This window comes from Phoxinus phoxinus, assembly GCF_949152265.1.
Source record: "Phoxinus phoxinus genome assembly, chromosome: 20".
In the NCBI taxonomy this organism is placed as follows: Eukaryota; Metazoa; Chordata; class Actinopteri; order Cypriniformes; family Leuciscidae; genus Phoxinus; species Phoxinus phoxinus.
Window position 1 is genome coordinate 7,789,357 of NC_136895.1, and position 13,445 is coordinate 7,802,801.

The 13,445-nt window shown below is 37.3% G+C and overlaps 1 protein-coding gene across 1 annotated transcript in view; it reads left to right on the top strand.

Annotated features, from left to right (window-relative positions):
- Positions 1 to 13,445, top strand: part of rnf123 (ring finger protein 123) — a 153,002-nt gene that overhangs the window by 4,201 nt on the left and 135,356 nt on the right. The window contains exons 4-19 of the mRNA XM_079592775.1: positions 751 to 830; positions 1,105 to 1,199; positions 2,410 to 2,464; positions 3,575 to 3,660; positions 3,889 to 3,975; positions 4,213 to 4,280; positions 4,410 to 4,535; positions 5,497 to 5,611; positions 7,807 to 7,911; positions 7,997 to 8,122; positions 8,778 to 8,870; positions 9,906 to 9,979; positions 12,660 to 12,783; positions 12,943 to 13,042; positions 13,118 to 13,179; positions 13,351 to 13,422. Coding sequence (XP_079448901.1) covers positions 751 to 830; positions 1,105 to 1,199; positions 2,410 to 2,464; positions 3,575 to 3,660; positions 3,889 to 3,975; positions 4,213 to 4,280; positions 4,410 to 4,535; positions 5,497 to 5,611; positions 7,807 to 7,911; positions 7,997 to 8,122; positions 8,778 to 8,870; positions 9,906 to 9,979; positions 12,660 to 12,783; positions 12,943 to 13,042; positions 13,118 to 13,179; positions 13,351 to 13,422 — 1,468 coding nt within the window. The remainder of the gene's footprint in view (positions 1 to 750; positions 831 to 1,104; positions 1,200 to 2,409; positions 2,465 to 3,574; positions 3,661 to 3,888; positions 3,976 to 4,212; positions 4,281 to 4,409; positions 4,536 to 5,496; positions 5,612 to 7,806; positions 7,912 to 7,996; positions 8,123 to 8,777; positions 8,871 to 9,905; positions 9,980 to 12,659; positions 12,784 to 12,942; positions 13,043 to 13,117; positions 13,180 to 13,350; positions 13,423 to 13,445) is intronic.

The following is a 13,445-nucleotide window of genomic DNA, read 5'->3' on the forward strand; positions in this document are numbered from 1 at the left end:
TGGGGTACTGAACTAGAGGCTTATTAAAACACATATAAATCAACTTACAGTGTAAGGCTCATCGCCTTCAATTGTCAGTTGCGCTCGTTCCTGTTGCCTGTCCTCAATCTGCTAACATCGAGTCTGAGCATCGAGTCTGAGCATCGAGTCTGAGGAGAAACAACTCTGTCCAATATTTTATATTTTGACTGCAATACCCATTTCAACCACTAGCTGTCAATATTACATACTGCACCCTTAAGTGTACGTGTACAAAAAAATATTTTCTTTGCGTTTTTCGCGTAAAGACGACAAAAAAATACCTTGATTTTTTTTTTTTTAACTTGCACTTTGAAACCGGTTTTTAAAAGTTTGCATTTTCAGGCCCCGTAAAACTCAGTTGTAATGTAAATGAACGGCCAAAACGCATGTAATCAGTGTCGTGTAAACGGCCCCTTAGTCTGCTGCTATGTCAAAGCTAGTGTGTTTTGGGTGGTTGCTTGGGTGCTGAGCTGTTTCTAATGTGATTTGTTAAAAATTTTTGCATGTTGCCATGCTTTTGCTAGTGTATTTTGTGCAATTTACATGTCAAAATTTTGCAAATCTACATTAGAAATAGAGCAGAATTGTTTATTTAACATCTAAATCTTTCTTTGTATAATGTTTTCCATCTTTAAATTCCCATATATTCATTGTGGACTCTTTTATTAAACTTTAATAAACCTTTTAATAGTATGTAACCTGACAACCCGTCATGTCTCTTCCATGTAGAAAACCCCTGACGTTCCAGGATCTTGGAGCTCATCTGGAGAAGCTGCTGGCTGAAGATAATGTCACTGAGGACGGCAAAGGTCAAACAACCACTTACACACACACTCTTAACAGTGACCTAACAGAGACCTAAATACATTTATTAAAATAAAAATCACCTATTTTTTTTATTGTATTTACTCATACTTATGAAACATGTCTTATGAATTATCTATAGTCTATTACCCCCCAACTTAATTTTTTTATTTTTTATTTTTTTATTTTTGGTGATTTATTTATTCGATTGATTACAGAGATGTTTTCAGCCATGTTTTCATTGATTTGCTGCATTTTTTTCTCTCTTTTTGTATACAGATCAGATAGAAGGCTGCCTTGGACCTTCAACTGTTGTATTGGATCACAGCAGTGGGTTTGAAGGGCTGTTATTTGTTGACGATGACCTTTTGGGGGTGAGAAATTGATTGGAGCGAGGGTGTGGACCTATATATAACATATTGCACAAATTAGCTGGCAAGTAAAACTTCAAATTCAAGTCAGATTTAAAGCACCCCTATTAGGCTATTTTGGATATGACCTTTCTTGTAGTTTGTAATATAGCTGTTTGTGAGATGCAGAAGGTCTGCAAAGTTTCAAAGATTATTAAGTCATTGTTTCCCCAAAATAATATCTGCCTGAAACGAGTCGTCAGTAATTTCAGTTCTATCTATTTTTTTTAAACAAATTTGCATAATGCCAGTCTTCATCTACGTTGACCCACCCTCAAACACTGTAGTTGTAGCTGAGGCATGGAAGAGTTTGTTTCGTGTTGTTGATATGTTAGAAGGCACTGTTTTTTTGAGATGCAAAAGCAAATCCACTTTATATGCTCTTGCAAAGGATGAGGACTCGCGGTCGGAATTGGTTTGATAACCCTAAAACAATAAAACTGACACCATCATTACTGTTCATATCACTAAAATGCGCTGTTAGCAGTTGACCAATCAGATCTGAGTAGATCAATCACAACAGACTGGGCAATTTGACCAATCAGAGTAGAGTAGACCAATCACAACAGACTGGGCAATTTGACCAATCAGAGTAGAGTAGACCAATCACAACAGACTGGGCCTTCTGACCAATCAGAGTAGAGTAGACCAATCACAACAGACTGGGCAATTTGACCAATCAGAGTAGAGTAGACCAATCACAACAGACTGGGCCATCTGACCAATCAGAGCAGAGTAGACCAATCACAACAGACCGTCCATCTGACCAATCAGAGCAGAGTAGACCAATCACAACAGACCGTCCATCTGACCAATCAGAGCAGAGTAGACCAATCACAACAGACTGGGTCATCTGACCAATCAGAGCAGAGTAGACCAATCACAACAGACTGGGTCATCTGACCAATCAGAGCAGAGTAGACCAATCACAACAGACTGGGCCATCTGACCAATCAGAGCAGAGTAGACCAATCACAACAGACCAGAAATTAGGAGCCTTTAAAATAGCATAATAGGTGCACTTTAAATTCACTTCAAATTGAAGTCAGTTCACTATTAAATTGGTTTGATGGTGGAAATTGTATGCACAGTAACACCAGGAATATGTATTACAGATATGTTGCTTACTGGTAAATGTGTTCAGTTTTGTTCTTCCTCTCTTTCTGGATTGAAGGTCATCGGCCACAGTAACTTCAGCTCCATCAGAGCCACCACATGTGTTTACAAAGGTAACATTTCATAAATTTTTTTTACTGATTCCATGCTTCTTAAAGTACCTTGGAGTAAATGTCAATTTAAATATAGCTGGAAACAGCAATTATCTGGGCCAACAAGTCATGCCAACATGGCTGGGAGCATCAGACCAACTGCAACAACGAGCAATTGTTATAAAAAATCGGTATCTATGTTCTCGGCTTGACCCAAGAAATCATTACAATAGGCTAATTTAATTAAAAGTTATTAGCACTTATGGAAATTTTATTCGAACTTTTGACCACAAGGTAGCGCTGTCCCAAAACCTTTTGAGTACCTTCAGGGCATCACAACAATACGCCAATGTGTTCGTAAAATATATGTGTTTGACAAAATTAAAAATGGCTGAAGCGCAATGGAAAAAATTGGGTAATGTTCGACTCGACATGCTGCACCGAATCTAAAGAGACCAGTTATTAGCAAAAATAGCCATTTTTCATATCTCCTGACCACTAGGGGGCACTGTGCCAAAACTGCGCAGGTAGACTCAGGTCATGTTTGTTATCACACACACCAAGTTCGGTCAGAATACGCTTAAGCGTTGCGGAGATATAGCCTCACTTTAATTTTGGTGTGCTCTTCGTTCAATTTGTTCTCATGTTATTCGAGATCGGTTTGTCGAATCAACTTGAATTCTATAAGTTGTTGTCGGCATGGTCTAAAGATGATTGGTTTCAACTTTCGTGAAAATTGGAGCGTCTACTAGTACCACCTATTTAATGAAATCATGACGTCTTGAGGAAAATACTTTTGTTTCTAGCTCTTTCAGTTCAAAAGTTATTAGCAGCATATACTTGGTCAACTTTGGACAGTTGGTGGCGCTAGAGAAATTGAGTTAGAGGCTCCAAATTTGCTAGGGTGACAGCTCAGACTGTCCTCTATCTGTGTGCCAAATTTCACAACTTTCCCGGAAGTGGTTCTATGGGATGCCATAGACTTCCAGAGCGGAAGAAGAAGAACAACACCAACGATTACAATCGGTGCTTGGCCACTAATAATAAAGAACACCAACGAATACAATTGCTTTATCATTGTTCCACCACATAATGTATTTTTATTTATTTATTGCTTTTAATTTGTTTTAGGGAAATGGGTCTATGAGGTTCTCATCTCATCTCAAGGCCTAATGCAAATCGGATGGTGCACACTGAACTGCAGATTCAACCAAGAGGTACAAGCCTTCATCTGTGAAGTAACCTTACCATCTACATCAACTGTAGAGTTCAGAGCCGCACAAACGGCATACTCACTCTAGCTAGCTCTTATGGAAGCTTTTCAAGCGATAGAAATCACGTAGATTACATGATTATTGTTATGAAATCCTTTTTTAAGTTTCTGGTTTGGCTCAATCCTTCTGTAAAATTGGTTTGTTCAAGTGTATTAATGCGCTTGTCTTCAGGAAGGGGTCGGGGACACGCCGGACTCATACGCATACGACGGAAACAGAGTTCGCAAATGGAACGTGACAACCACCAACTACGGCAAGGTGAAACCACAGCGCTTTACACATTCAGGTCACGGGTCATGCTCAGTTGGTCCTTGTGAATTTGGTCGACCTTGACAGTTTGATCATAGTCAGTCTTTGACTGTGATGTAAAATCTGATTGGATGAGCCAATGTTTTATGAAAGCATTAAGTCACTCTGGGCTGTACGCAATAATGATTTGGTCAAATTATTGTAATGCACAGCATTGATGCATTCTTTTCATTTGTTGTAATGTAGTCCTGGGCTGCTGGTGATATTGTCAGCTGTTTGATTGATTTGGATGAGGGAACGATTACATTTTGCCTGTAAGTATATGTTTATTATTGGATGTACATTATAGTTTGGTGTGAAAGCATTTATAATTAGTACACGTTAATGAATATATCTGTTGAACTGTTATTAATATTCATATTTTGACTTTTTTTTTTTTTTAGAAACGGGCAGTCTCTGGGTATTGCGTTCAGCAATATTAAGACGGGGCCGGGCGTCGCATATTTCCCTGCGATCAGTCTTTCCTTCAAAGAGTCTGTAGCCTTCAATTTCGGCAGCCGTCCTCTCAGATATCCTTATCATTTATATACATATACAGACAGATTTTAAATGGTTCAGTCACATAATATTCAATTGAATTAAATTATGATTGAATATTGAATATTAAATCAATTTTGTAAGTATTTAGCATAAATGAAGTATTTATATATATATATATATATATATATATATATATATATATATATATATATATAAACTACAGTTTTATATTTAGTAATTATTTATAATAAATTATTATATATTTATGCGTAATATTAATCTCAAGTACTTACATTTGTTTATGACTTAGATACAGTAAGAGATAAGAAATGCATTTAAATAGTATGTTTTATTGAATAATAATTTATTACAGCATATACTGGTTAATAAGTTTTCCAAATAAAGCAAGTAAATAAACATACATTTTTTATTTATAAAATTGACTAATAATATGATATACAGTAAAAAAAAAAAAAAAAAGTCAACAAAAAACTGTTTTCAACATTGATAATAATGATCATAAATGTTTCTTGAGCATCAAATCATATTAGAATGATTTCTGAAGGATCATGTGACACTGAAGACTGGAGTAATGATGCTGAAAATTCAGCTTTGATCACAGGGATTACATTTATTAAAATAGAAGTTTCCAAACTTTTATACAATAAGTATTGTAAATATATTTGATATATATCAGAATTTTCAGCATCATTACTCCAGTGTTCAGTGTCACATGATCCTTCAGAAATCATTCTAATATGCTGATTTGTTGCTCAAGAAACATTTATGATTATTATCAATCTTAAAAACTGCTAATTAATAATTTTGTGGAAACCGTGAAAAGAACTTACAAAATACAATATAATCTTTGAACCCAAACCTTTGAATGATAGTGTATATATATTTAGCGTAATTCATGTTTTTCAAGGGAAATAATAAAAAAGAATTTCTGAGAAAACCTATGAATTCCTTAACCCGTCTGTTCCTCACGTACCCTGTGGAAGGTTACCTTCCTCTTCAAAGCCCACCAGCCACTGACCTCATCAAAGCCACCAGGCTTCTGGGATACCTCAAGACAGCCCTGTCCACCTCCATCGACACACAGGTACCCACCCTCATGCTCACTGTTCAGAATACAAGACAATTCCCGCATTACAGGGTGATGTGTCATTATTTAGAGAGGACCCATTGTGCTTTTTGACATTGTCAGCTTTTTATAGTGTGTAATGTTGCTGTTTGACCATGAAAAGGTCTGAAAAGTTACAAAGCACAAAGCCACTCCAATGGGAGTTTTTCTGTGTATCGGTAAACACTGTTTGTAAACTCGCTGAAACGTCTCAAGGGCTCCACACTAACATTTGAGAGCAGTAGCACCGCTGCAAATACAGATGGTGGCGCCAGCACCTGATCTGGTAGTGCTGGGGGGATTTTAAATCATAAAACTACTATTGTTTTGCATTAATAAGTGCAGTTAGTAAAAATATATAAATTTTTTATTTCTTGGAAATGCCCATTTAAAAGTAAAGCACTTAGCTTGAATTCAGATGCAGATCAAATACAATTTGATTAAAAACAGTAAAATGTAACAGTAACAGTAACAAAAACCTAATTTTTATTGGGAAACATTTCAATATTTTTAAATATAAATAAATATGGCATTTAAATTGGGTAATATTTAGAGATTTGAAGTGCTGGAAAAAGTGTGAAGCACATGAAAGTCCTTGAAAAAAGTGTTTGAATTTCACTCTCAAAGGTTGTATGAAACCCTGAAATTAATATTGTAAAACATTTGACTATTTCTGCCCAGTACCATGGTTACAGTTAGCGTTACTACATTAAATCCATGGTGACTGTTTGTTACGTCCCAAGATTATTTACTTTTTGTCTAAGGACTTTAAGGGAGTAACATTTATTTTGACACTGAATATCTTTAGAAAGTGCAAATGCAAAAAGTGGTAATAATGATAAAGCAGGTCAATTCAATACGAACAGTGATTTATTCATATTCCCAGCCCATAAACACCATGGGAAAATAAACTTTGAATGATTCAAAGTATAAATAATCAATCAAAGCTAAAGAAAAAATCCATTAAATTCATCAAATAAAATGAAGAGCCCGAGTGTTGCCCAAATTAAAGAACTAAATAAAACAAAACACCTCTAACTATACCCATGAAACCTAACCTAGCTAAAACAAAACAAACAAACAGAAAGAAACATCTTCGGCGTACTAACGCACCCCTTACCTCCGCTAACTAACAAACAAAAATTACAACTCAAGGCAACACTCCCTAAACTAGTGAACTAATACATAACAAACGCTACGTGTGGCACGATGTAAGTCACGTGACTTTCTGGCTAGCTCTTCATAAGTGAGCACGAGGACACACGGTCAAAACCGATCATAAAACAAAACACAAGTTAGAAAACCAAATACAGAAGCAAATTAACAGCAAATGAAATGAGGGACAAAGGTCTAATAAAGGCTACATAATAAGCCTCTACGAGGCGCGCGCGCACATACAGCCAAAGCCTCCCCCTGCTTGAAGACAGCTGGCGTCGCCTTTTATAGCCAGCTTCCGGCGGAGCGTCATGGAGACGAACGAATCCCAGAGGACTAATCTGAAGCCAATCTGAAGCCTCGCTGTGTAGTAACGAGGTTATCGAGGTTGGCTTGCGATTGCTGTCTAAAATTTGCGGTTTGATGTTTCTCATATTCAACAGTCATGGCAGCTCTTATCAGTTGGGCAATGTGGTGGTGGCACCAGTGTGAACCCTAAAAATTTAGTCGCACAAGAAAAAATATCGCAAAATGCGACTATTTGGTTGCACTCTGGAGCCCTGGGCTTGGTTGAAGTCTTGAGTTTTCTTCCAGGAATGAATGTGTCACAGTATCGCTAATTTAAATAATTCCTGCCCGAATTATATGCAAAATAAGGGATCGAGGCCTGGTTGAGTTGCGTTAGTATTTTAACTCAAGGTTATGGTAAGGGGCGTGATATTTCCTGAACACACTCAAAGCACCAATCACAACACACTGGTCCAGCTGACCAATCAGAGCACATTGTGCTTTTCTGCGAGGAAGGAGGGGCTTCATTGAGTCAGGAACTAAACAGAGCGTTACTGACAGACTGGGAAGAGAGGAGCTGCAACAATGGAGAATATGAGGGAAAATCATGTGTTTTGAACATTTAAGCATGAGAACCTTTTCTAGTAGAGCCCAAAACCGTATAAGGACATAATATGGCCTCTTTAAAACAAAAACTATATGTGAAGACATTTGATTTTCTCTTTCGTCAGGAGGAAAAGTTTGTTGAGAAAGAGAGCGGGGCCTGGCATCTTCACGGAGAGCCCACCATCCTGGTCACCCTTGCACATATATTTAACCACTTTGCACCTCTCATGGTAAATCAGTCAAATCAGTTTTAAGTCTTTGTCATCGTGGCATAAACCACTTTACTTATTGAGAATGTGTGTGTTTGTTTGGCAGTGTAAAGTGTACCTGGTGGAGGATGTGCTGATGAACTTCCTGTTGAGTGTACTGGAGGGAGGAGGATCTGTCGACGAGCATCCACTTATACATCAGCTGCTGGACCTTTTCTGGCTTCTCATGGAGGTACGGACACAACACGTTCAATTTAAAATCTGCCTTAGTGTTCACACTTGGCAGGTTTGGTTCAATTAAAACAAACTCTGGTGCGATTGCTCTGTAAGTGCGGTTCATCTGAATAAGTGTGAACGCTGCATTCAAAACCCTGGTGTGCACCAAACAAGAGGATCGAGCCTCCTGGAAAGGTGGGTTTGGTCGGTTTCTAAACTAACTCTAGTGCGGTTCGACTGAGATATAAACTCTACACAGATCAAAGACATTCAAACAAACCAAAAACCAGACGTGGTGTCACATGATGCAACCCTAAAAGGACAGAATTTTCAAGAATAACTGGTTCTTCTCGTCATAGTCAAGATGTTGCCCATTATTGGATCTGTCTTCTTGCAATCTTCATTTGTGTGTGTAATAGACTAGAGGAATTGTTGACCACTGTTGACTTTAAAAGTTTTAGAAGCTCTTCTCGAGTTCTTAGCTTAGCTGTAAACGCTAAGCGAACCAGGACTGAACGTATCATATTCTTTTTTTGATCCGGACCAAAAGAACCAAGAGAACTGAACTACAAGTGTGTTGAACTACTAAGCTTTTTCAGTTAATGATATTCGTGAACTATGGCAGATGTCCCAATGTATTTTTGTGTCATTTTTTTTCTCTCCTCTTGAAGGACTATGAGGTGAACGAGTGTCTAAAACAGCTGATGATGTCACTGCTGAGAGCGTATCGTTTCTCTCCCATCATCCCTGATCTGGGCTTTCAGGTGAGAAGCTGAATGATTCCTCTCTCGTGCAAATCCATAAGCTGTTGTAATGTCGTATCAGCATTAGCAGCTGTGTCAGTTTGTTATTGGAGCTGAGACTGATAGACCTGCTGAGAAGAAACCTCTATCTTATGGCCTACTAGAGCATGCTGGGAATTCATACTTCAAAGCATGTCCATGTTTAACGTCTGCTTTTGTGTCTAATCGGAGCCAGAGAGGTGTTGACGTCCTCTTGGTTCATTGATGTTCATGGCAATTATCAGCAAGGACACAGGCTGTCCCACTTGAAATAAATGTCTTGTTAAAATTAAAATGACTGAGGCACTTTGTTTTTAGCTTGCTGTAATTTGTTTGATGAGTTTGTTTGATGTCCACGGTTGTGAATGGGAATTGGCAACATGTTGATCCAAACTATTACTGTGGCAGCCAATGCTTAACAGATTGAAGCACTGGCGGCTGGCGAGTTTGTGATCGTGGGCCCGCATAGAAATTAACGGCCGGTGTGAGGACCCTGTGCGACTTTGGCACCCGAATGAACGAGTATAATAAGAGTAAAGAGTTAAATAGAATAATCAAATGTATTGCTAAACTATTATATAAATGACCAATAACCAATTGGCATTCCAACTTAAATTCGAGGTCATGAGAAAATGGAGTCAGATAAAAGTTTAATTGGAATTGACCCTTCGCAGGGAGCTTGATTGACAGGTGATCTGACCAATCATACTTCGCCATCCGCCATTTTGTCCGACAAAGCAGTCAGGAGAGTTAGTAGATTAACATGGGAGGATTTGAACTTGAGAAGCGGAGTGTACTGACGTCTTTCCATGGTTAAAACAACATTCCTTCTGATGTTCATTCATGTTTATTTTAACTAAGTGGGGCGGGTCTTTGCGAACGGTCAATTAAGTTACTTTGCCACGCTGAAAAAACACGTAGTAAACCTTCACCTGCTTATTGGAAACTGTCGTTGGACCGATTGGCCAGGCATTACACTGTCTTCACTGAAATCTGTTTTCTTTCTCTGTTCTCTAGATTCATTACCTTCGTCTGACCTCAGCGATACTCCGTCATGAGAAATCCAGGAAGTTTCTGCTCAGCAATGTTCTATATCCTCTTTAATTATAACTTAGCAGGCTTTCATTAAACAACTTTAAACTACCAGAAAGGTTTAAAATTAGACAGGGGAAAAATCTATTTATAATAAATGTAATCATAGTTAAGTTGTTTTTTTCCTGAGATGATTGCTGAGTTCAGGATTACTGAGATCAGATCGATACAGGGATAGATAAGTGATGTATATATTAAACATATATTTTGAACATATGTATATATATTTTAAACTAGCAAACTTATATAGTAGGCAGGTAAATGGGTAGATATTCAGGTTGATGGGTAGATATTCAGGTTGATGGGTAGATATGCAGGTAGATAGGTTGATATTTAGGTAGATGGGTTGATATTTAGGTTGATATTTAGGTAGATGGGTAGATATTTAGGTAGATAAGTTGATATTAAGGTAGATGGGTTGATATTTAGGTAGATAAGTTGATATTAAGGTAGATATTTAGGTAGATAAGTTGATATTAAGGTAGATGGGTTGATATTTAGGTAGATAAGTTGATATTAAAGGTAGGGTAGGTAGGATTTATATAAAAACTTTTTACCAAATTTGATTAAACTTTCTATATATATCAATGCATAATTAAAATGTAAGTACTCTGATAAAAAGAGTATAAAAATCGAGTGACTCTAGACCGTTTAATCTTCATTAAACACAGCTCATTATTTCCATTCGGGACGAATCACAGGATTGGCTTGCGCGACTGTCACTCGACGTCGCCATGACTACCGCCGTTATTACTGGCTCTGCCCACGTGCGCGCAGTCGCACATCCGTTTTTAGGTGGGAGTGAATGGAATTAATGAGCTGTGTTTAATGAAGATTAAACGGTCTAGAGTCACTCGATTTTTATACTCTTTTTATCAGAGTACTTACATTTTAATTATGCATTGGTATATAAAGACAGTTTAAACAAATTTGAATAAAAGTTTTTTTTAGACAATTCTGACCTACCCTACCTTTAAGGTAGATGGGTTGATATTTAGGTTGATATTTAGGTAGATGGGTTGATATTTAGGTAGATAAGTTGATATTAAGGTAGATGGGTTGATATTTAGGTTGATATTTAGGTTGATATTTAGGTAGATAAGTTGATATTAAGGTAGATAGGTTGATATTTATATTTAGGTAGATAGGTTGATATTTAGGTAGATGGGTTGATATTTAGGTAGATAAGTTGATATTTAGGTAGATAGGTTGATATTTAGGTTGATATTTAGGTAGATGGGTTGATATTTAGGTAGATGGGTTGATATTTAGGTAGATAAGTTGATATTAAGGTAGATGGGTTGATATTTAGGTTGATATTTAGGTAGATGGGTAGATATTTAGGTAGATAAGTTGATATTAAGGTAGATAGGTTGATATTTAGGTAGATGGGTAGATATTTAGGTAGATAGGTTGATATTTAGGTAGATGGGTTGATATTTAGGTAGATAAGTTGATATTTAGGTAGATAGGTTGATATTTAGGTTGATATTTAGGTAGATAGGTTGATATTTAGGTAGATAAGTTGATATTAAGGTAGATAGGTTGATATTTAGGTAGATGGGTAGATATTTAGGTAGATAGGTTGATATTTAGGTAGATGGGTAGATATTCAGGTAGATGGGTAGATATTTAGGTAGATAGGTTGATATTTAGGTAGATAGGTTGATATTTAGGTAGATGGGTAGATATTTAGGTAGATAGGTTGATATTTAGGTAGATGGGTTGATATTTAGGTAGATAGGTTGATATTTAGGTTGATATTTAGGTAGATAGGTTGATATTTAGGTAGATGGGTAGATATTTAGGTAGATAGGTTGATATTTAGGTAGATGGGTAGATATTTAGGTAGATGGGTAGATATTTAGGTAGATAGGTTGATATTTAGGTTGATATTTAGGTAGATGGGTAGATATTTAGGTAGATAAGTTGATATTAAGGTAGATGGGTTGATATTTAGGTTGATATTTAGGTAGATGTGTAGATATTGAGGTAGATAAGTTGATATTAAGGTAGATAGGTTGATATTTAGGTAGATGGGTAGATATTTAGGTAGATAGGTTGATATTTAGGTAGATGGGTTGATATTTAGGTAGATAAGTTGATATTTAGGTAGATAGGTTGATATTTAGGTAGATGGGTTGATATTTAGGTAGATGGGTTGATATTTAGGTAGATAAGTTGATATTAAGGTAGATGGGTTGATATTTAGGTTGATATTTAGGTAGATAGGTAGATATTTAGGTATATAAGTTGATATTAAGGTAGATAGGTTGATATTTAGGTAGATGGGTAGATATTTAGGTAGATAGGTTGATATTTAGGTAGATGGGTTGATATTTAGGTAGATAAGTTGATATTTAGGTAGATAGGTTGATATTTAGGTTGATATTTAGGTAGATAGGTTGATATTTAGGTAGATGGGTAGATATTTAGGTAGATGGGTAGATATTTAGGTAGATGGGTTGATATTTAGGTAGATGGGTTGATATTTAGGTAGATAAGTTGATATTTAGGTAGATGGGTTGATATTTAGGTAGATAGGTTGATATTTAGGTAGATGGGTAGATATTTAGGTAGATGGGTTGATATTTAGGTTGATGGATATTCATACAGAGGAAGAATAGAGAAATTAGATGTATTTATCTTGGAGATTTAATGGGTGTTGGCCCTTAACAGTCTCACGTTTGACGTGCTTCGGTCTGTGGTCTTCTTCTACATCAAGACCCCTCTGAGAGTAAAGGAGGCAGGCCTAGAGGAGCTCATCCCCACCACCTGGTGGCCAACACGCTTCGACAAAGAGGTCAGAAACACCTGTCCAGATGATGCTTATCAACCACTATTTAATGCATATGTATATATACAAAAGGTGTTTCCTGAACTGATCTCGTGAAACGAACACTAATCTGAGCCGAGCCCTGGTTTAAGCGACAGATGAATGATTCTCCTGACGTGTGTCCAGGGGAAAGACGAGCGAGACACGCGCGAGGAGACGGCCGAGGAGAGGCTGAGGCGTCGAGCGTACGAGCGCGGGTGTCAGAGGCTGAAGAAGAGGATTGAGGGTACGTCACGGTCACTCACACAACATTAAATCTGCAGCCCCGTCTGTCAGTGTAACTCTGAGTCTGTGTGTTTAGTTGTGGAGGAGCTGCAGGTTCAGATCCTGAGGTTAATGCTGAACAACAAAGACAAGGGGACGGTACGTTGATTTGGATAAGAACTCGAAATGTCTTGTGTGGGCCTCCACGAACGATTGTACTGAAAATTAACGCAAAATCTTGCGATAATATGTGATATCAAATATGTTTCAGACCTTAAAGTTGTTTCTGTGCCATGTTTTCCTGGGTCAAACGGGTCTCTCTTTTTACAGGGCGAAGCATCTCGATACATTTTCCTGAACAAGTTCCGCAAGTTCCTTCAGGAGAACGCCAGTAATAGAGGGGTAGGACACAGGACATGTTGACC